The sequence below is a fragment of the Anopheles coustani genome, chromosome 2, assembly GCF_943734705.1.
Source record: "Anopheles coustani chromosome 2, idAnoCousDA_361_x.2, whole genome shotgun sequence".
Lineage (NCBI taxonomy): Eukaryota > Metazoa > Arthropoda > Insecta > Diptera > Culicidae > Anopheles > Anopheles coustani.
In genome coordinates, this window is record NC_071289.1 from 73718251 (window position 1) to 73742258 (window position 24008).

At 45.7% G+C, this 24008-nt stretch overlaps 1 protein-coding gene across 1 annotated transcript in view; it reads right to left on the reverse strand.

Moving 5' to 3' along the window:
- The window catches only part of LOC131264988 (RNA-binding protein Musashi homolog Rbp6-like), a 235935-nt gene extending 212051 nt beyond the window's left edge, over positions 1-23884 (reverse strand). Inside the window, exon 1 of the mRNA XM_058267249.1 lies at positions 23388-23884. Coding sequence (XP_058123232.1) covers positions 23388-23458 — 71 coding nt within the window. The 5' untranslated portion in view covers positions 23459-23884. The remainder of the gene's footprint in view (positions 1-23387) is intronic.
- Positions 23885-24008: the final 124 nt, after the last annotated feature.

A 24008-nucleotide genomic window follows, 5' to 3' on the forward strand; every position in this document is an offset into this window, starting at 1 on the left:
GGGTCGAAATGAGTAAGTGTTAAGTAACTTTTTTCGTCGACAGAAAGCGACTGAATAGCTGTCACTCTGACATTTGTATTTTGGTGTATTTGTTATTATATTGGACTCCTATTTTTTATTTTTAAAAACTAAATCATGGAGGTCTGGTTTATTTTGCTTCAATTAAACAGAAACCTTAATCTAGGAATGTTAAATAAATAGTACTTTTTGACATTTTCAGCTGGTTTGCAAATAGATTGAGATACTTCATAGAGCATATTTGAAGGTTATATAATATTACTTCATATTTATTTATTTATTTTTTTTTTATGTGGCACGACATCCCCTAGTGGGACAAGGCCTCTCTCCGAAGAGAGTTTGTGTGACCGAAAGACGGTATATTATAGATCGGTGGTCAGCCGTTCGTAATACCGGAGGGTGCCAGACTCGAGATTCGATCCCATCATATTTATTGCTTGCTGCATAATTGTCTAAGCAGTTGTTCAGTGTTTTCCACCAGCGATGAACATCGCATTGCCGGTCACATGATTCATTGTAATTTGAATGTTTTTTTATATTGAAAAGCGGATTTGAGTTGTTTGGCTGTCTAAGCTGTATTTCTTAACACCTTTTAATACCTCATCGATAATCAGAATTTTCACTCGATTGACTAATGCTGCCCGGATCAACATCATCAACATTCTGCGAAGCCCCGAAAAAAGAAAACTAAAACATGCTGGCGGAAATATGAGCAAGCGGAAGCAGGAGAAAAAAACAACAAATTTTCCTAAATTCAATCCTCCTTCAAAACCCCGACGGCTTTACCTTCCCAAAGCAAAGGCGGAAGTGCAGCAGCAGGGAAAGAAAAAACCCAAATCCAAACCCCCACAAATGATGCTGGCGGTGTCGGCAAGGTGCAAGGTGTGGTTGAAAATGTTTCCCTCCCGGTGAGAACCATTAATTTTATCGTGTTCGCTTTAATCGGAAATTCGCCGATTCTACCACCGCGAGCGCCGCGTTCCAATCCCCCGCCGACCGATCCCCCGGCTTTTACGACGACATCAAAACAAATTAATCCATTTTAAATCGACCGACCAGCACACATCCGCCAGCACCCCTAACCTTCGAAAGGATTCCCGGCGGAGGTTCTCGTTTGTGATTTTTTTTGTTTCCGCCCACACGGTATCCCTTGCTTGCTCACTTTTCCCGTCGCTCGACAAAGAACATTTTCCATCATTCATGCAGCGGAAAAGCTCGTTCTTTCGCCCGGCCGAGAGGCGAGAGGCGTTGGAGGGGAGGGGCCGACGGATGGATGGCTGGTCGGATTCGTCAAAAAGGCTGATTTAATTTCGCCTGTTTTGGTTTCCCGTTCAGCGCGCATTTGAGGCCGGCCGGGGGACCGAGGTCGAGGCTCTTGTTCATCCAGCTCGATAGAGTTTTTGCTTGTTTTTGTTTTCGTTTATCGGGGCCTGCCGATTTTTCCGATCCAGGTTTTTGTACCCCAAGTCCACGTGTAGAGGTTCGTAATTCTTGGTTTTTGTCTCACATAGCGTCACCAGGGCCAGGTTTAAACAAAAAAAAAGTTAGTACACTGAGTTGATCGATCCTGGCGATTGATTCGAAGCGAACGCAGGACCGAAATAAAATTGTTTCCTTTCGACCGAGTTATCGATTATCACGGGAGCGCAACGCACCGATGAATGAAAGTGGTCGATTCAGCTCAAGCGGGTAGCATATTTTTTTATTTCTTTCGTACCCTCCACATCCCCAGTTGCCACCTCTTCCGTGCGCACCTTTAATTGGAGGAAAAGTAGAAAAATACCAAACGGAAAAGCCGTAAGGTTTACCGCAAATTAATACCTGCCCGAAGGAGCGAGTTTTTTTGTTGTTGTTTCGACGAATAAAAACATCCCGATAGGAGATGGTAACAGGAAAGTAGGAAAGAAAATTGCAAGGATACTCCACCCAGTAGTGCACATAGGTCCGCGACTCAATCTGCTGACCTCTGACCACAGACACCAACAAAAACAAAATAAACCCGGAAAAACACACAGCCTCGTTTATCGACCGGGGTTCGCTCAGATTTCCGGTTCCACCCAGTTTGCTTCGTTAGCACAAAATGAAGCGAAAATAAAGGGAAAAACCCTTCACACCACTTGCCCAAAGTCGGCCACTGGAGGCCGTCCCGGGCGTTGGCGGTGTGCACGAAAGCCCGAAAACACTTCACAGGTACGGCACGGGACACTCGCTTTCGTCGAAAATACTCCGTCGAAAAGAGCATCGGGCCAAAGCCGAAGTGAGGCGAGAAATAAAAATAAATCACATTTTCCCAGCTCGCGTACGCTGTAACAGTGTTTTGCTGGGAAAGCTTCCCGCTTCTCGTCGGTTTGCGGTGCAACTTAAACAATATCCTTTCGAGCTGAAACCGATGGCTCTCGTGAGTGGGTGAAATTCGGCTCTCCAAAAGGGACTCGCTTAAAATGCGATAAAATAGCTTGAAGTAACGATGTCACCGGTTCTCGGGAAAATCCTGAGCAACGTTCGAGGGCATATTGAATTCAGCTTACAGCTCGAGCGTATCGAAGCGTACTTGGAACGGAAAACATTCAGCTCGGCGTACGGCGAAAGGAGTTGAAGAGTGACGAAACAAACATACAGTCGGTTTAGATATCGGTTCTTGGCGAAGAGCAGAGAGTCTCCCTTTGCTTAGCATTACAACCTTCAATAATAGATTTGATTGTTAAATAAGTGCGGTGAACAATTTCGTTGTTTACATTTACGGAGGGGGAGGGAGACGGTGAGCATGGTTGTAACCGGGGTTAGCTCCTTCCAGCGTTTAATAAACAGAACAAATCAAAACTTTCCAAACCGAGGCAAAACCATGCCATCGCCGGTTACAGTGGTTAAGTGAATTGTTTTCGTCTTTTCGGTTCTTTAAAACCCATCTCATTTCGGCTCTTCTCTCCCGCCAGGCCTGGCGTCCTTCAAGTGCACTCTCACACACCCTCACATTCATCCTCCGGTGTTGCTATTTTCGTCCTACGTTCCACTTATTAAAATTTAAATTTATGTTTAAACACGTGTACGTTTCCGGTTCGGTCCCTTGCTTCAGGTTGCTCCTTGCATCGCGGTTAGTTTCCATCTTCTTATGACCTTTTTTCCCCTCGATCCCTTTCGCTGCGCCTTTCCCTCTTTCCGTGTCCTTCCCTATGGTCCGACCCGGTGGATTTTCCATTTCCGCCTTTCTAATGGGTTGTATGGTTGGTTTTGAAAAGTTTCTTCTTTTTTTACCATAATTGTTCCTTTCTGCTTTGGTTGCTTTTTTTGTTTTGCTCTGCTCTTTGCATCTGCCACTTCACTGTCAGCGACCGGGTCAGGCATTGCGAACTCATCAGCATCACAAATATCAACCGACGGTCGGCCGAGGATCGCGCCACTGGGGATTGCGAAATCTCATGAGAAGCCGATTTTATGTGTTACTTTTTCCATGCAAAAACCGTTTGCCCTTTCGGCAGATACATAATTATGTATGCAAATCAGCGTCGAGTATTTTGCACAGCGCAGGCATATTTTGGGGTGAGAAAAATAAATAAATCCTTACTGTTTACACTCCCGGTCCTGGTACTCAGCGATGATTTTCTGGTAATTTGAGGTTTACTGGAAAAATGAAATATGTTCATTCAATATACAGAATATGTTCATTCAAAATGAAACAAAATCTGATTCCGGTAAAAGATCCCATCGGGAAATAAACGCTTGTCCCCCAGGTGGTGCGTTAAAGGTGCGACCAGTCCAGCCACCACCAGCAGGACGCAATCGTAATCGGTTCAATCGGCGCTGGGAAAACAACAAACCCGTCCCAAACCGATTTTCCCCCGCCCAGCCTGCCGATAAAAAAAAGCGACACGAGCCGAGGTGACGTGATAATATTCATTGAAATTCATGATTCCCACGAGAATGCGCGCTTACAATTCCATCATCTCGCTATTGGTGGGGAGGGGAGGGGAGGGGTCAGGGGACAGCATAACTGGCCCGTCGCTAAACGGAATGCACACGTTGATGATGTATCGAGCGGTGGCATACATGTTTCATCCTTCCGCCAAGCGATGAGAAGTGGTCCGCTTTTTTCCCGCTGGATGAATAAAATGGAAGCCATGAAAATCGATCGACACGGAACGCCTATAAATATTGGTCCGTTTGTTTTCTTTTTTCCGTGGTAAAGAAAAGTCACGTGGAACAAAAATTTAACGGCACATTTCGATACAAAATTCCACACGAGGTGGTTTTTGCAAAGCCTGGTACCAAGCCTTTGAAGTAGACAGTGAATACAAATAGTTTTATTGATTCGATAAACGTGACTTCCGGCAGCAAAAAAAATCGCGGGATCTTCATTGTAGCAACTTGCGAACGTAGAGATAACAGGCAGTCGGGAGGACCCGGAAGATGGCAGCCGGACGATAACGACTACACCCTCCGCACCGGAAGATCGTTTCAGCCATCAAATTGAAATGTGAAAGCGAAAATTAATTACCGACGCGATATGCATCACACCGTCGTTGTCACCAGCCGGGGCCATCGCACACCAGCATGCCGGTCGTCGTCGTCGTCGTCAACATTACCTTCATTATCGCCATAACCATTATCATTATCCCCCGTGGGAGGCACCCGTGGCGGGATGGTGGCTTGAGATTCTTTCGGCCAGCCCCCCGATGAAGGATATTACGACAATGTAATTACATTGTTTTTGATGCCGAGTGTAGAGAAATTGAAATTTTGTGCCCCGATGACGGCCCCGAAGGAGTGCGTTCATCTTCCCGCGCTACCTGGAGCGGGCGCAGGGGGTGGCGGTGCGCGCTAATTTCGCCCCCTAATTTATGCTCCCGCCCAAGCCCGCCCGGGAGGGAAATAAGATTTTATTGCCCCATCCCCCGCCGGGAGACCCCTTGAGGAGGAGCTTAATAATATAAACTAACATGCGCGAGAATTTTTCCACGCCGAGAAGTGAGGCATTAATAAGACAAATCGTTCCATTTGCCTAGGGTACTCGGGCCGGTCGCTCAAGCTCGGCTCTCAGCAGCGACGGTGAGCGTGAAGTTTTATTTAATTCGATAAATAAATATCCTGATTAGCAGGGCACCAAGGCTGAGCCGACGCAATTCACACACGCGAGCAAAAGGCGCGTACGAAAGGCAACCGAACGGTACGGGGCGAGAGAACCTGCCAACCAACACATTCATCAAAAGTATAATTTTTCATTCAAATACACACAATTGCCCACACTTTGCTTTACCCATTTTGCTTTGCCATCCTTTTTTGGAACAGGCTTTCCCCGGACTCCCGCCCGCCGGATCGGTTCCTATCAATTTATCATACAAATTGGGTCGCACGATTTTACACGAGTTTTGGAAGCGCCCCAAGGCACCAACCCCCCACCTCCACAGCCCGTTTGTCGAACATAAATGAAGTAGAAAAATTCCCGCCCCGAACCCCGAATTCGGTAACTGGATTAAATTGACATCGTGCACATTCGACAGAGCAGTTGTAGTTGTGCCCCGAGCTCGGGACATTCCTCACCTCCCCCCCAAAACGCAATGGGGGGAAAGGTGAAAATTTTCATAATTTCACGTTTATTTGCATAAAAACTTGTACCCTGCGGCTTGTGGCCGATCCGGCCGTGAAGGGATTCGTCAAATCGCACCTAGCGTGTGGTGGGAGGGGTTTTGGAAAACGAACCATTTCCCGAGCCGGTGAAACACCAAACTCCTTTCGGGTGGATTTTCCTTTCGCACGGACGGGGTCGCACAGCCCTACACAACAACGGTAGCAATTTTCCTTCCCCGGGTCGGAAAGAAAAGCGCCCGACCGAACCAAGAACAAGAAAAGCTCGGTGTCGGTGTGTCGGCCTATCGAGAGGGAAAAAGAGAGGAAGATAGAGAAAAGGGCGGATAAGGAAAACCTTAATCCAACCCTCCACAGCTAATGAAATTGTTTCATTAACCGGGAACTGGGCAAAAGATTTGAATTTATTGCTAATAATATTAAACTGGCAGCTCGAAAGCGCCCTGAAATTAATGGCACTTTCGAGTAGAGTGAAACTTAATGAAGTAATCGACTGTATCCAGCGCCGGTTCGGCACGCTGGACGTCGGCTTTCCTTTCTCTTTTGGCATTCCATTTCCCCATGGCGGCAAGCCACCGTGGGTTACTGGCCAGGGGAAAACCACCCCAAGGGACGGGAAAAACAATGCATGGGGAGGAAAAATGAACGAAGGGAGCAGAAAAAAAAGAATCACACAAAACACGACAACTGCAGAGCAACGCAGAGCTGATCCGCTCCGGCACGGATCGCTAAATAACGTTGCAACGGTTAATTAAGCCCGCCATTTTTCTTACCGGAGTCAACGAAGTCCTTCCACTCGAAGGCTGCTGGTGGCGGCATCTTAAGGCCACGCTTTCTTTTCGCCCCAAAACCGGTCGGCCACTTCCCGGTCCTGTTCCGGGCACGAGCAAGGGACAAACGCACAGGCTCGTCCGATTACGCTACATCGCTACCGGTCGCTTATCGCCCGTTCCTCATTCCGCTCCGCAAAAAGCGACCAACGCTGCAGCGTTTCATTCCGGCCTTCTTTGGCCGCACGCCATTTACGATTCTTCGTCTTTTGCGCTCCACTTTTCGTTCAGCTTCCTTTCGGGCTGCACCAATCCCGGTTTCGAGCGAATGATTTACACCGCGCTCGACGATCTCCGATTCGTCCGAAATTGTTTTTATTCACTCCATTTTGAACGGCAAATCGGTTGTTGCTCACCTTCCTATTTCTTTCCAAGGGGAGTGTACCTTCTGATTGTTTTGCTTTGTTGTGACCATTCGTTGATATTTTTTCTCGGTTGCCTCATTTTTCTTCCTTTTGTCGAGATATTTGTTTACAACATAAACAGTATAGTAATATTTGTTAGCAACTTTTTGGGGACCTAAATCTTTGCTAAGCCTTCAAAACCTGTCGTTTTAATCTAGTACACAACATTTATTTACAAAAATTGTACTAAAAAATAAGCTAAAATGCCTGGCAGTCAACGTGATATTAGCACTTAGTAAATTAGTGAAAAGTTACAGAAGCAACGAAAGTTTTTAAAAATATCAAACACGGAAAAAGGTATGAAACGTCTTGAAAGCGAAATGATAAAAATATTGCAAAAATAAAACATAATAAAAAAAAACCACAATCACGATGAAAAGTATTTTATAAATAGCTAGCTGTTAAAAACTTCTAATTACAGAGTCTAATTACAGATTACTACAGTTTCGTTGACATTGCAGGCTTTTGGATTGGTTAATTTTTCCTCGTGCCACTTTAACTTTTTTGTTCAAAATTATGTAGTTATTTCAGCATTTTTGAGCATATTTTTGTTGGAAAATTCAAACCAACACCAACATCCAAATTAAGGGGAAAAGCTCAGGATAGTCTTATTGCTTTTGCAGGACAACAACCATCTGCTGCGTAATTTCTGTTAAAATCATTTGGCTACGTCTTGCGTTATCAACTCTGTTCGGTAGCGTAACCTAGATTCGCTGTTGATATTTTTGGTCAAAAACCGGCGCTCGTAAAATATAGCTCCATTTGAAAATGGTGCGTCATCAAAGTAATACCCCGCAAGGATGGTCAGTCACATCGTTCAAGGTTTTGGAAGTTGGAGAAACAATTGACGCGAGGAGGACAGCGAACCGAAATGACTGCAGCACGTGACGGTCGAGTAGTTCAGCGGGAGAGGTCCTCCAGCACACCGAGTGGACCTTCTGCGGATGAGCGTGGCATCCGACGCCGGAAAATGCCCGGGGGACTGAGAGACCGGAAGGCAAACGCAAAATCTGTCGTTACCGGCAGGCCGTTTTATGACCGCGCCCACTGGAGGGTGGAACCAGGGGGCGGAGGGAGTGCAAGTAAACGGCAGTAATTGTAGCAACCGGGCGAATGGCTTTACAGGCACGCGGGAGACCAACCGGATGAGGGAGGAGAAAGGGCGAACGAACTCCCGAAGACAGCTGCGGTCCTCCAAGTTTCGGCGTCTTAGTCCTCGGCGACATACGGTGTTAACGGGAATGACCAGGACCAGGTCAGACCAGATCTTTACTGAACCGTTAAGAGCCTTCCGCAGATTATGGCCAGGCAGGAGAGGCGGAGTTTCCCGAAGCCCTATCCTGGAGTCCAATTGCAGAGCGATCCTCTTGCCGAGCCTTCCTTTGGCGTTGGAGATTTTTGGGCGAACGGTGGTTGTGGCCCCGCAATCTTTAACTTTATAAATCTCAGTTTCAAAGTCCCGTGATGAGATGTGGCAGGCAATAAACCCTACAGTTTTACAGTGCACGTGAAGCATGCTTTTTACAATCTGACTCTAAGAGGAAACGGGACTCGAACACGGGTTTACCAAGAGCGAAGCCGTAGTCTTGCCGAGGAACCATAGCACAAGTTAGAAAAAGCGAGGAAATATCGCTACTTGAATGGCAAACGTAGATTTTGAAGAAAAATTTTATTTCGTACTATAAAAGGTTTTCCCAATCGGGATTCGAACACCAAACCTCTGATACAAGGCTCGAGCACCATTACCAATACACCAGTTGTACGAATGGATAGCACAGGGAAAATACAGGTATAAATGTTTATGTGAATAAATTGAACCACCAAGCTTTTAATTTAATAATGGTTATGATAATTTGAAAAATATGTATCAAAATATGATCGGATTTGAAAAAGTACATTAAATATCTAAAAACAATCCTGAAAAAAAAAAATTTACAACCGTCAACAAAAAAGTTTTTCCTAGCCTAGATTTGAACTCCGATCCTCCGGAACAACACCCATGCACTTAGCCCCCTAGACTATTGATGAAAGAAAATTTCCGCGTGATATCACTGCTACTAATATGTATGTAGGCAAACTGAATATAGCATAGAAAATGAACCAAGAATAAAAACTTTAGTCACATTTTTCCTCCCCGAGCTTCGCCGGGGCTTCGAGCTAGTAAAGCATAAAATCCGTTCGCATGCCCCTCGGGTGGCTACCCAAAAAAAAAAGCTCCCAACAGCGTGCCACGAGCCAGCACAGCCGGTCCTTGATATTGTTATTGTTATGTAACAACCGCCTCTCTCTGGCAGACTTTCTCCTCCGCCCCCTTTTTCGGTCGTTCCGTCCAGCAACGGCCATTAGGGCGAAATAACAATAACTGCCTTCGCCGGGAACACAAACATAGGCTTGCCTGGGAATGTGCTTTCCAATCCGGTGAGACTTTTTATTCGTTAGTTCTTTTTATTATTTCTTTTCCACTCGACCTCTGGCCGCAAGCACCATCATTACTCCGTACTCTACCTCCCCCCCGAATTCTTATGCGAACGACTCCCCGGCACGGGATCGATCCGGTTCCGAATGGGACAACAGTGCACCGAACGCCTGTACACGGTCCGGAGGGAATAAATAAAACATACGGCAACTGCAAGAACCGAACCAACCGCCACCTCCGATAGAACGAGGGAACGAAGGTGCCAGGAATGCACGGACCGGATATCTCCACAGACCGGCTCTGGAGGCCCAAACGCATCGCGTCGACTCTCCCGGGACTGGAACGACAAGAGGGGGTGGGTTTTACTTCGGCACGAAGAAATACGGCTACAGTCCGAAAGGATAAAAACACCCCTAACCATCGGGACCAGCAAGGTGCCGCTACAGATGGCCTTTCGACGGTGCTTCCTCGAGCGCACCGTGGGCTCGCAATCTCTTCACCGTGACCCAAATAAACTACCCGACACCGGCCTGCAAAACCCGGACCAAGCGATGGCCCGATAGGACGGTGGCGAGATTGAAAAAGAAACCCCCAGGTCAATCCGGCCCCTAAACGGCAACACCCTCGCGGGGATCCTCGTCCTCTATGCTCCAAAACGCCAGGAAATCCCACAAGAATGCCTGCCCTTGTCACTCGCAGCCGGTTGTGTTTGGGTTCGGACGAACTCTGAGGCCCAACATTTGTTGCGGCTCTTGAACCGAAGAGACACCGGAGCGTTTGGAGTTGGGTTGAGGCCTCATTCGTCCCTACTTTTATTCTTCCGGGTGTGACATCTGAGCCGCACTGTTTGCGAGGGGTTTAGCGAGGACCAGCATTTTTACAACAACCAAACTCCTTACTTAACCCTTTCACGACCAAGGGAAATGTGTTTCGCTTCTACAAAACTCGTTACTGTTTGTTCAACTATTATCAAAACCATACTTTTGAAACGAAACATCAAAGAAAGCATTATGTTAAAGACGGCAAATGTCTTTCTGAACGAATAAACAAAAAAAGAACTATCAAAATTAATTGCTACAAAACCAAAACAGTCGTGCGTTCAACCAACAAGAACAACTTAGTATTTGGGAAGTTTATTAGACTTGATGAATTTATTATGTTTCTATAGAAATGGCTAAAAGCTTTTTTTTAGAATTTTTAATATGTAGGGTAAGTGCTCCTATAGTGGTAGTACTTATTGGTACCTAGTACCAATAGTGAATGTAGTGGAATAAAATTCTAGCTCTACGACGAAATACAATGGAGATATTTGTTCTTCTATTAAATGTTCTTTGATCTTCTGCGAAGTGTTTAAACGGTAAAACTTCTTATTCCGTAATGAATTAAGGCTCCAAAATTAATATTTTCCGAACAGGTTATACTAGTATGCTGGATTTCTGAAGAATTTGTCAGGTATGCCATGATTTCCTTAAGGCTGCTAATCGCTGCAAAATGCATTGGTTTATGAGAGGTCTATGATGCCCATGCATTGGTTTTTGACCAAGACAATGCATTCGCCTATGAGTATTTTGGCTATTCTGTTTTAAATATGCTTCGAAAATAAGTCACAGTCAAAATATATTCAATCATTTCCAAGCACTATAGGAACACGATACCACAACTATAGGAACCATACCACCATTATAGGAGCAACAAACTCCGAAGAAATATACGTTTTTTTCGTCTATTTTTAATGTTTTACGGTGAAAATAGATGTTTTCGAGAAGAAAAGTCGTGTTTCGACCATAATTGGTACAAATATGTAAAATATTGTGTTCTTAAGTTCGTTAGTTACATTACTAAGTGCACCACTGTCGGTACCGTTACCGTTGTATTGAAAGCAAACAAAACAAATTCCGATATCATACTCTTCATTTTTTACTTTTATGGTTCATAGGGAAAAATATTTACCATGAAATTATAAAAAAAAACCTACGCAGACTGCTAGGTTTTTCTGGTGATATTCTGTTATTTTACACCCCAAATAGCTAAAATATTGTGTTGTATTGCCAACTTTAGTCTTGAATAGCTTATGGTCCTGAAAGGGTTAACCCTCCCTCATTCTTGTTTTTTTTTCTTCTGCTTCATCTTGTCCCTTCCTGGTTCGTAACGGTGAACACGCTTTTCCACGACAGCTTACTCTGCTATCTCGTAAGGAACAGACACACGGTGTGATCTCCGGCTTCAAGAGTGTCATCCTTCGATTTCAATCCTGCCACAACGCAACGTCCGGTGTACGACCACGTTGACTTCAATCTGCCGTATTTACATTCCATTCCGATTCGAACACCCTTGCCGTAAGGACCATTTGCCCCCCTCCCCTTGTTCCATCGATACATCGATACAGACAATAAAATGGCCGGACGGAGGCCCCTTACACACACGCCCAAACATCGTAGCCCCAAAACTCGGTGGGGGTGAAGTTCGGCCGCGCTGCGGAAAAGTTTACCACCGAAGTACTTCCTCCGAATGCCTCCGAGTCCCCTTTGGGGAAGTGGCGTTTTTTAGGTTGGATTTTCCGCTGCCGTTCCGTTCTGCTCGTGTGTTTTTTTCCATTTCCAATTTGGATTTCGGTCCCCAAAACGCTGAAGGAACGTCGAAATGTCGGTGCGAGCGGTGAGTTGTTTGTTGCTGGCGAGAAGAAATAAAACTTTATCGCTCTCGGGGCTTCCGGATGGGGGGGAAGGGGGTGGGGGGTTGTGAAGGGGCCGTTTTGGGGCCCTTGGTACCACGCGGTACCACGTACTCGTCCAGGACCAGCCGGGCAGAGTCCGGGTTTTCGATATTTAAATTTAGGTTCATGCGAAATCACAATGAAGGTAATTTGGCTGCCATTTCGCAGCGTCGCGGGGGAAACCGGTATGGCACGTGGGAAGGGAAAATGCGTACAGCTTTTCACGAGGAGCGTTGAATTCGGGCGAGGTTATTTCGAAAGTTCAGCCCAACGCTGATAGATTGTTGTTGTCCGTAAGGAACTTTAATCTTGAGCTAAGCTACAGCAATTTACCCTCAACGTTTGATTAAAATTAAAATCCACATCAATGTTGCGTTAAGCGACAGTTCAAACAGTTCAACCTAACACGTTCTACTCCGAAGAGACGAGCCGGGTTTTTTTGATCTTTACAACTTCCCCCCTTGCGTCGTAAATAAAATGCCCTTTGCGGATGCATTTTAAAAAGCATTCATTACCTCGGTTCGTACCGATGCAACGGCTCGGTTCGGGTACGTGGCTGGCCACTTTGACCAGCATGTAAAAAAACGTCCATTCCCATCTCGATTAACACTCATCGGGGCCCGCATTGTGCCCCCGTACAACGACAGATATGATCCGAGAGTATCAATTTCGTCGCCCCTAGCAAGCAACGCGGTCGATTAAAAAACATAAACTGCTCTCCATTTAACAAATGCATGACAAAGCAATTAGCACGTGGCGTGTTACCACGATGCGTCCCAACGCTGTTTCTTTCGCCATCTTCGCCACCTCTTCTGTGTGTGTGCAGTCTATAAAAGAACCTCAAGACGGTCTCTGAGGGTGAAGTGTATTTATTTTGGTATTACTCGCAACGCAAAACCTCCTCTGGCAAGAGGAGGCTGCTCTGTCTCGGAAAGCTGCTCGAGCCGGGCCTTCTTTGCACAAGCGTCCGTTGGGGTCCTTTCGGGGTGCAACCAGTGGCGGATGTAACGCCCCGAGCTCGCAACGGGCCCGGACCTTCAAGGGACTAGTTCTCAAAATTTATACTTAAACAAATATTCTATAGAATTACAGATTGGAATAGGACCAATATTACAAAAAATGGTAATTTTACTGTATCCTATAAAAACTATTGCTAAGAACCGTAACGAAATAATGAAAGGATGGTCCGGTGTATAATCAGAGTTGACGAGTAACAGAAGATAAATGTTTTATAGCTTATCAATTGGAAACAAGTATGTATTTGCATCAAAACCACAAGATTTTTCCTTATACATCAAGCATAGGATTGAAATAATGCTATGAAATACTAAAACAATTTCAATACAAGCGATGCGCTTTTGACATATCCTGTTAGACAATTTCTTGCATTTGCCAATGCTGCATACCATTTTAACTAAATCGTCAGTCCTTGTACAACGAGGTACGTGTTTCATACATTACATATTACAACTTTCCTCTCTTTCTTTCCTCTCATGCTTCGAGAAGTCAGCCAGTAAACTTATTGTTTGTAGGATAAAAGTAATATCTAACATTGATTTTGTTGAAATTCATGTAAACAAGATGAAAATTTATCATTTTTTGCGGTATTGCGTAGAGGCCCCGTTCATTTTATCGCTTAGGGCCCCCATGAGTGTAAATCCGCCTCTGGGTGCAACCGCAAATGCCAAGAAAAGAAGGCAAACGAGCTAAAAACACGGCACAAGCTTTGATGGGCCAAGCTGTCAAATGTTCGAACGACGAAACGCGATCCAAAACGGAAGGGTCAAACCTTTGACGGATTGCACATTGGGCCGACCGGGTACCGGTACGTGGACAAAACCATGGGCAAGATGTGTGTACCCTCGAAACATAAGTAATTAGATTTCGTAGCAGTTCACGCTAAAGAGTGTTACTTTTGTCAAAAAGAAGTGCACGAAATTTGTGAGTGAACTCACACAAATACGCTTAAATACGCTTCAATTTCATTGCCTCGGTCCCTCGGTCGCTCTTGTTTAAAATGTATTTCCGATCGCTTCGGGTTACTGCCAACAGCGTCCAACCCGCGCCACCGTCCCTCCCCCCCTTGCCACAATCATTCTGTGTCACGGGGTGGAAAAGCGGCAGCAGCAGTAGTCGCTAGAAATAACGCACCGTACCGGTTCGAACGCAATCGAACGCCACCGGAGACTTCCCTCAATCACTCAATCACTGCGTGAACGTGTTGGTAACCGCCGAAACGATCCTAAAATAGCTGCAAAACCCCCATCCGAAGTTAGTGTTCTTTTCCGAACAGCGGGGTGAAATGCTGGCGGCGGCAGAGGTGTGCATTTTCCACTGCGACTTTAAACCAAAATGCCGTCGTTCAGCGTCGAGCGTCGTGCGGGCTGATCTTTGCAAAAATTGGTGAGAAATGGGACGCACCGACCTCCCGATGCCGAGTGGAATCTGGAGTAATCGATTGCAGCTGACAACCGATGCGCATTTAATGTGGTTTAGAGAAATCAAGAAATTTGACTATAGTTGTGTAAGTCTGATTCAGATTCATAAATCTGAATGAATCTGTGCCTTATACGGGATTCATGAATCTTTCGTCTAGAGATTCATGAATCCTGAAGACACAACAACTGATGAAAAGTCACCAACCAAAACTGGGTTGAGGGACCCCTTTTATTTCCACGCCTATGAAAGAATCAGGGAGATTCATGACATGATCCATGAAAGATTCATGAAGATTCATTAAGCTTTGAAGATTTGAATCTTAGGTGAAAGGTTCATATGAATGAATCTCGCGAAAAGATTCATTATGCACAACACTAGATTTGACACAAAAGCCTCTAGTATAATTCGACACAAAAACAATAGTAGTAATGTGGTTCATTACTTGGTGGATGGGTCCGAAATTTCGAAATACTAATGAAACATTAGGAACCGCTCTTTTCGGTCTATGGTAATTGCCCTATGTAACTTTGCACACGCTTTCCCGATCGAAAACGATCGAGCAATCAAAACCGGTGGCGAAGATTTCTCGAACCGCAAATCAACTGTTTGATGGATAAACACAATCAATCCCTGCTCCTTACCAGCTCTCTCTCTCTCTCTCTCTCGCTCTCTCCCGCAAAAGGCCAGGATCCTCCCTTCGCTGCATGGACGCATTGCGCCAGAAGCCGGAATGAATCGTTGATTAGGCGTAAATCCGTCAATCCTGGGACGCGCCCGCTCCTTTCCCGCCTTCGTCCGTCAGTCCTAATCCGACGTGTTGCCAAGGGAAAGGAAAGTAATTATTGCGATTGTAATCAACCGCAGCATCAACATCCCCGCCCACACCACCCTCGACGTCTTTCCACCGCGCGTCGCCAAGAACTGCCGATAATAATTGAAAATCCACTGTACAAACAACTCGCGGCAACGGAAGGAAGAGTTGGCACCGTGTGGGGGTAGTGGAGAAACATGCGGTGACACGACGAGGACGAACAGCATACCAGACCAAGCCCGGTGACGACAGTGCCCGAGGCCCGCCAAACACGACACGACACGGAATTGGTGGAGTCGTCACGGGGTGGTGTCTGAAAACTGTCGCCACGGCTTGGTCCGAGGGGCACGGGTGGAGTGGGGGGCTGGCAACTCCGGTGCCAATGGCAGCGCCGATTTGTCAGTCAGATTTGATTGATAAGTCGTGCGATGAGCGGCCTACATGCCGCCGCCGCTTCATCTCCCCCCGAGGCGCTCCTATTGTCGCTGGCGTCGTTGTCAACGGGGTGGAAAAGTTGCTGAAGGTGACACTGCTTAGGACCCTCGAGGCGTGATGCACGGTGGTGCCGGTTCTGTGTCGATTGTGTCGCTAACAACTGCGAACCAGCGAGAAGCGTTTCTCGCGCGTTCATAATTGTTTGTCCCAGGGTTAAGCACTCCCGAGAAAAGCCCGAGGGCAATTGGACGGGTTTTCCGGATTTTCTTATGAAGCTTCTTTTAGTAGTAAATATCTTTATTACAATAGAAGTGAAGCTTCAATAAGCAACGGCATTAAACAAATTGATTTTATCAGAATTCAATAATATAGGAATCGCGTATTTTTTATTTTTCGTACACGTTGTAATTAGAGTTTTGTAAATCCGATTCAGATTCATGAATCTGAATGAATCTCTGCCTCATAAGGGATTCATGAATCTTTCGTCTAGAGATTGATGAATCCAAAAGACACACCAAATGATGGAAAGACACAAGCCAAAAATGGATTGAGGGACCCCTTTTATTTGCACGCCTATGAAAGAATCGGGGAGATTCATGACATGATCCATGAAAGATTCATGAAGATTCATTAAGGTTTCGAAAGATTCATTAAGCTTTGAAAATTCGAATCGGCAAAGATTCATGAATCCATCTGAATGAATCTTAGGTGAAAGATTCATATGAATGAATCTCGCCAAAAGATTCATTAAGCACAACACTAGTTTTAATGTTAACAGATTTTGATTGGACTCATTTTTTTTTTTCCTGTAAAGTTATTTTACTTTGATTCTGAAAAAAGGACCCATAACCTTCTCACTCACATCGAGCATAAAATGGGTTATAATTAATTACAACCGGCCATCCAATTCCCCGGATTATCCTTGCAGTTCTGAAATTATAGTTTATTCAACCTTTTTGACACATTGCGATGCTTTGGTGCGGAGAGCAGAAACGGGAGGAAATTACAGGGTTTACTCAACAATAAATATACAAATTAATTTTGTTCCAATATGAGACACGGATTATCCATGACGTACAATAATGACGGCCGGGAACACGCGTGATTGGGACCGGATTATGTTATATGGTTCTTTACATAATTATCGGCGACGCGTTTGTGTTTCCTTTAAACCAATAATTTATTGTCGCCGCGTTTTATCGCTTTTATTTACAGCACGCTGAGGGATGATAGAAATAAATTTCAAAATCGAGTTAAAACAAAGGCATGTCGAAAGTTCACGAGCGAAAAAATGAAAAGAGCTAACGAATGAACATGGTCTCAACCTAAACTGGCACCACAAAGAGAGACAGCGATTTTTCACAAACTTAGGAAGGATAGTTGAAAACGTCAATGCCACAACAATCCTTACGCCAGAGTGAGTTAAGCTCTCGTGGTGTGGAGTGTACTATCCATAACGGACACAGGCTACGACTCGCAGCGAAGCTCGACTTTAATAACTCATCTCAAAAGCATTGACAACGCGTGGCATGAAGTGCATGTATTCCATGCGTGCATCAATCGCGAGCTCATTGCACATGCCAAACTGCAAACTGCACTTAGCTGTAGGATTGCTTCCCGTACCGTCCCGTCCCGTCCACCCCATCGCTCACCCCCATCCTTCATTTGACAGAGAAATCCTTTTGCCATATAGGGTCCTTTTGCTAGAAGCACACACATACCACATCGATATCAATGAACTCCGATGGTGTGAAATGTTGTATTCAGTGGCGAAAACCGCCATGCCTCCCGGACGCCCCCTCCCCCTTGGTCCCCCAGTTCACCATTAATGTAGTATTAATAACGGCAACATTTAGGCCAGCGGGTAATTGCTTCGCCGAACCGTCGGTGGAGTCGGTGCTTCAGCTCCAAGCCGAATCGATCCGCCGAAGCCAGGTGCATCCGTGGGTGCAATGCGTGTAAATTTATGCATCCAGCGCGGGATCAGTTGGTGCCGATGCGCTGGCGTTTTGGTGTCGGTTGGGGAAGGGCACGGCAGGATTTGCACCGGTTGCATCGAACACATGCACATGTGCACTGGTGCAACGAGCCACTGCATCGGTGTCGATCCTCCGCAGCGCCGCGAACAGACGGTCCTCCGGTTTTGGCGCACGATGCTGGTCTGTTTGATTAAACGTGCGAAGCTTGAACGAGGAGAGGTGTCGGGAAGGTGGTGACGATGAGCATCAGCTTTCCGTGACGCGAACCACACATCGGGCAGGCTCAGGCGGAAAAGCGGTGGGGTTTTTTTTCTCTCCCAACTCCAACTCCGAGATACACCCCACCTGATCGACTGCGGGCCGGTCGGAATGGGAGAAAGGGTGCGAACAAAATTTGCCGCCATGTTCATGTCTTCCGCCGTCGCCAACTCATGTAGTCCCCCTCCCTGTTCCCCCTCCCTTCCCTTTCCAACAATGGAACCGAACATGGGAAGCTCCTGCTGCGCGAAAATGTCATCAGACGCTGTCGGAAAAGTGACGCGACGACCGCGCGACTGGCACCGAACCGATAACTCCTTCCCTCCCAGAGCCTCCAGCACGGTGGTTCCCACGCGGTCGGTCGCACCGCGCCACCGGAAGAAATGACAAAAACAAATTGAAAGCGATATGTGGGAATGTTCCTTCCTCCATGTGTAACCATCCGGCGGACTGATCCGCCGAGGTTCGGACCTCCTGCCGGCACACAACAAGATGCTGCTCCTGCCAGTGTCGTTTTTCCAAGGCACATTTTCGGCAAACCACAAGTCTTCCACCCCTCGGAGCGGTTCGCGGTTCTTGTGGCGAACGTCAGCGTCTCGAGCCGGTTGGACGCGAATCGTTATGCACCGTTTTCCCACTGTCAAAGTAATAACGATAATCGGCGGATAATGATTATGGCGGTAAGCGGGAAGCAATTTTCTTACCCACCGCTCACCAAACCGGCTGCGTGGTGTTGTTTTGCATGCGACAGCCGTGGTCGAATCTGTGACCGGAAGCGGCTGCTTAGCGTACGACTTAGGAGGTAATGTTTTGCTCGCCGTAAACCAATTAGCAGCGAGCAAAAGAACTGGAAACTGTTTCCCAGCTCGTGCATGCTCTCAAAAGGGAACAACTAGGATTGATGTAAAATAATAACATTAATGATCCAAGCGATAGGGATTAAAATTGAAGAACAAAGTAGAACATTGCATGATGATTCAGCGTGGAATAAAAGATTGGAAACAAATCTACAACGAGGTTTATCTATGATAATTACCACGATTGCTAAGTGACAAGAAAACAGGTAGGTTAAGAATATTCAAACTCTTTCATATTGTCACAACACTTGCTACATTAATGGCAGAGCGAGAGTATCACTTATTGCACACTGAATATAACATACTAGTTACTTACAGATAAGTCAACGTAAAATGTAAAGAAGAGTGGTTTCTCAAAGAATGTTTATGCCGTTTCGAACCAAAATAGAAGAAAAAACTAATAGAGTATACTCATCAATAGAACCGTTCCAAAATTCCTCTCCTGTAGTAAATTAAACGAGCAAATCATCTAACAATTTAACAGCTACTTTAAAAGACCCGCAAACGGAAAACATATTCATTTTTTCATAAAAATAAACAGAGCGGAGTTCGTGATGTAAGACACTAGTACATTATTCAACGATTGAGAGTGCATTATGTTGGGAGAAATTATTGAATTTTCGATATTTGTTGCATACCCAAAGACGATTTCACTTGACACGATCATAATGAGAAATTGTGAGCCTAAAGTTATACATACACTGAATGAAAAACTATTATCTACTTCCAAATAAGTTAACCTCAAATTTATCTGCCAATCCTGAACAATAGAAACACATTACAAGCATGGAATAGTACATAAAATGTAAAGAAAAGTTTATTTCCCAAAGAACGTTTATGCCGTTTTCTGCCAAGAATGAAGAAAAAACTAACATAGTTTACACATCAATGGAATCGTTCCAATATTACTCTCTTGTAGTAAATTAAGTGAGGAAATCATCCAAAAATTTGATAGTAACTTTAAAAGATCCGTGAACGGAAAATCTAATCATTTTTTATAAAAATAAACAGAACAGAATTCGTGATGTTGGACACTAGTCCATAATTCAACGATTGAGAGTTGGGAGAAATTAATGAATTTTCGATATTTGTTGCATACCCAAAGAAATTGTCTAAAGATCTAAAGTCTAAAGTCTAAAGAGTCTAAAGTTATAAATAAAATAGGATCAAATAACAGAAGAAATAAAATTTGAAAATCAAACAAACCAAAACAAGAAGGGTTTTTAATTTATATAACTATTCAGAGCAAAGCGAATCCAAGGAAATTTTTGCGCTAATACACGTCGAAAATTAGGGAGAGCAACCTAATTAACCTTCGGTAATCGATATTCATGAAACATTGATAAGCCGCCCCTGGCGCGGTTCAAAATCGGTAATTATTGCGGTAATATCGCACATCACGCGGTTTGGAAATTTGATTTCCAGCACAAGATTAAAGATTCCGCTACCTCAGCTCGATCGCACTCACCCCTCATCCCAGATTCGAATAAATGGCGATTTGTAACTGGCTGTAAAATGAATCGCACACAATTGGCCTAATGTGCAGTCCATTCCCTCCCATTCCCTCCCCTCCCCCGAGCCTCGTCACACGACCCCGTTGAAGGTTGTCGTCAACCGCCACTTGGGACGGCGTGCATACAACGATCGTTAGTGGCCAAACCGTTGTCCCCGAACAGTTCGACCCGCTTCCATTCCGTTCCGCTCCGTGCAGCGAAGTGCATCGCAAAGCTAGTGTGTGTGTATGTGTTCAAGTGTGTGAGTACCTTTGGAAGAGAGGCAGCTGAATGACGTTCGTGATGGTCCGAAAATTAAGCAAGTGAGATCGTCACCCCCCTCCGTCTCCAGCTTCCGAGATGCTGCAATTTCCATGATGCCAATTGGTTTCCGGCTCAGCTGTGTGGGTGTGCATTTCCAGGCGGGTACACTTTGTTCACATATTGTGCAATATGACAGTGCGAGTCTCGAAATGACCTTCTCGGAGGCAGGGAAGGCTGTGAGTTCGGGGGAGGCTGAGGTGTTTTTCACGTAACGATCGTGTTTTCGTTGCCTAGTAACGTATCACCACGACCAACGTAACACATCGCCCATGGTTCGATTTCGCGCTTCTCGCTCGCTTCTCGGAAAACCCACCGAGAGCAAAGCAATGGACGCATGCGCACATCCTTTGGCGGAGATTTTCCACGCAACATTGCGCTCCGCTTTTCACCTTCAAACCGCTCAAGCACTTGGTTTTCCATTTTCAGCTTAAACCCCCTTCTGTCTCCGACCAACGATCGCGTTCTAGACGGAAAACCGACGATCAGCGGGATGGTAGGTTACATCTCTCTCTCTCTCCTCTCTTTATCTTGTCATCAACCGACGATCGCACGAGGCACGTTTGTTGCGGCGTGTTACGTAAAACATGAAAACATGACGCGAACGCCGCGGCAAAGAAAGGTCACGCGCCATCGTAACGGCCGGTCCTGTTTTTCGTCTTTGTTTTTCCCGCCGTCCTTTTTTCCCGTTCACCCGCGACGACCGGCATTTTGAATGCGTGCGTTCTCGCGGGTGGACCCGAGGGTGAGGCGGACGAAGGAAACGGATGACTCTAATGGGGCGGATGTGTCGAACACAGGATTAAAGTTCCTCGGGAAATGGCACCGCCTTAAGGTGGCCTTAAAGCGACAGCCTTGCAGGTCTGCGACGTCACCGCGGCAGATGGCTGGAACCGAGGTGGTGGTGGTGGTGGACGGGACCGCGTCCTTCCAATCATGCCAATTTTCCGTTGGAGGTTTTTTCACGGCTTTTTTGCACGATCGCTCGCGATCTGTAGCCACATGCACACCGGCTAAAGAGTAGCACTAAAAATAGCGACTACTTTCTACTGAAAATCGCCGCCCGAGGCATCCATGGGTCCCGTGGCGGAGTCGCCACCGTTCGCATCGCAATACTCATGAGTCAATCGTAGTTGCGCTCGGAGGATACTTAGCTATCCGCTGCGCCGTCTCGCTCGCTCCTTCTGACATGATCCTAGGGACGTTCTTCCATGGTTTTAAAAATATCTAATTAGACCGCATTTACCGGACTTGCGGTTGCGATTTTTCCTGCCTGTTAAACCCCCCCCCCCCTTCCCTCCCACCCCTTCACCCGGTTCTAGGTTGGCCAAAAAGTATCGTGGAGCGAAATTGCGGCGTGCAGGTTGGAAACCGAGAACCGATATAACCATGCACAAGCAGTGACGAACACGCCAGCATTTCCGTCGGATGGACGTCATCACTCTTCGGCCTCAGAACGACACCGATTGAAACAGCGTGTAATCTCACGAAAACCGTCCGTAACATGTATTATTTCAACATTTTCGTAAATAAGTCACATTTCCTAACGACTAACGAAGTCAAAAGTTTTCAGCGACAAGTAATATACTTAGTTTAAAATGGTCCAACCCAGCGTCTAACATTATTTAAGATCAATAATATAATAATTGCATTTCATGACCACGTTACAGACATAGAAACTTATGTTTCTCCTTTGAAATTTAATTAATTTCAATCAATCTTATTTACAAAACTGTTCCAACCAGGCTCCTTAAGAAGTAAAGTTTATGTTCCATAATAAATTAACATCCGTTAAATTCCCGATTTCCTTTCCTTCCAACTGGTCGGTATGTTATTTACACGCCCAAGTTAGCTCTTCTCTACTATTTGAAACACATTTCGAGTAGGATAACAATCTATACCTCTTTCTGAAGCAAATTCATGGGATTCACACATGAGAAAACGATATTTTTCAAATGCTATTGTCCTTAAAATCGGATAAAATACCCGCTAACTGCAAGCTAGCGACCTAAGTAGCAACAAAATCATACGAAATGAAAATCTAGCGAACCATATTTTACTCCCAAATGAACCAGTTTCACCAGATCGAATCAATGTATACCTACAACGTCACATCCAACCTAGATTTCACCTGCTAGACTCGGTCGTCTCGTAATCGTCGGTGCTCTCCTTTCCGTTTGAACAAGCGGAGATAAGCAAACATCATGGTCCGGCGGAAGTAGGCAGCCAGGGAAGACGTTGTGTTTCTTCTGTTTACCGACTAAATTAACGACCCCGTGCTAGATGGCTCGGATGGCAGCAGGTTTTCGAACGCGTTGCTGACCAAATTCTGCCGCTAACTGATAGAACGTACGGTCGAGGGAAAGAATATGTATGTATGAGCCATAAACAAACGTATGAAACAAAGTGTTCGAAAGTAAAACAACCCATTACATCAATCAACAGATTTGGTTAAAGTATCCGGCCGTCTTCGCCGAAACCTTCCCCAAAACTTGTACATTCCAAAGCGAAGGAATGTCGAGACGCAGCATTACCCAGCTTCTGACAGCAGTATCCGAAGGGACGAATAACTCCTTTCTTCACGCTAAGGAACTTTCCAGTTCAAAAAACTTTTCCCGATTGCAGATGTTCCGCAGCCATCGGGGACAGCCCGGGAATGTAAGTACCAGATGACTGATGCACTGTGGATCGATTGATTCGATTACCATTTCTGCACCAACTTCGCTACCAAAGTTGGCTCGAAGGCTGCAGGGAAGGCTATTAAGTAGCCATCTCGGAAGGGAAAGCATCGACGGACCGGGCAACTTTCTGCCACGAAGTAGCATCCACTTACCCCGGGTCATTTGGCACTTCCGCCTGATTGTTGCCCTGGTGCGAGCCGAGGTCCTGACTCTGGTGCTCCATCGTTGCCGCTTGGGAGATTAAGTTAGGTTACACTACGCGCGCGGTTGTGGTTTCGCAAAACAGTCGTACAGCAGGGGTGTGCCGGGAGCGTAGAGCGGAAGTCGAACTGAAAACTGCAACTCGCGAACGGACCACTGAGGCCGGGGCTGGAAATTCCGCAGGCAGCAGCGAACGGAAGCACTTTTTTCTTAAACTTTCACACGAGACCGTGGCGTCGGGCGTTTGGACACACGGAAAAACTCAGCTTCTTCGCAAGGATTTTCTCTTCGCTTCGAGCTATGCCTTCTATGACCTGCAAGGATCTACTGCTCTGCTACTACAAACGCCTGCTGATTCGAGTGGAGGGGAAAACACGCACTATGAAAGCGATGCACGAAGACGAATTCTACGATTAAATGCTTCGATTAAATATACGCAATATGATTATTTCTATTTCTTTTCCCTTGAACAACACACACTTTCAAACGCTACGTATCACACTGACACCGAGAAGAAACAGCTAACGGGGGGGGGGGAGCTGGACGCACGGACTATTATTTTTCGAAATAAT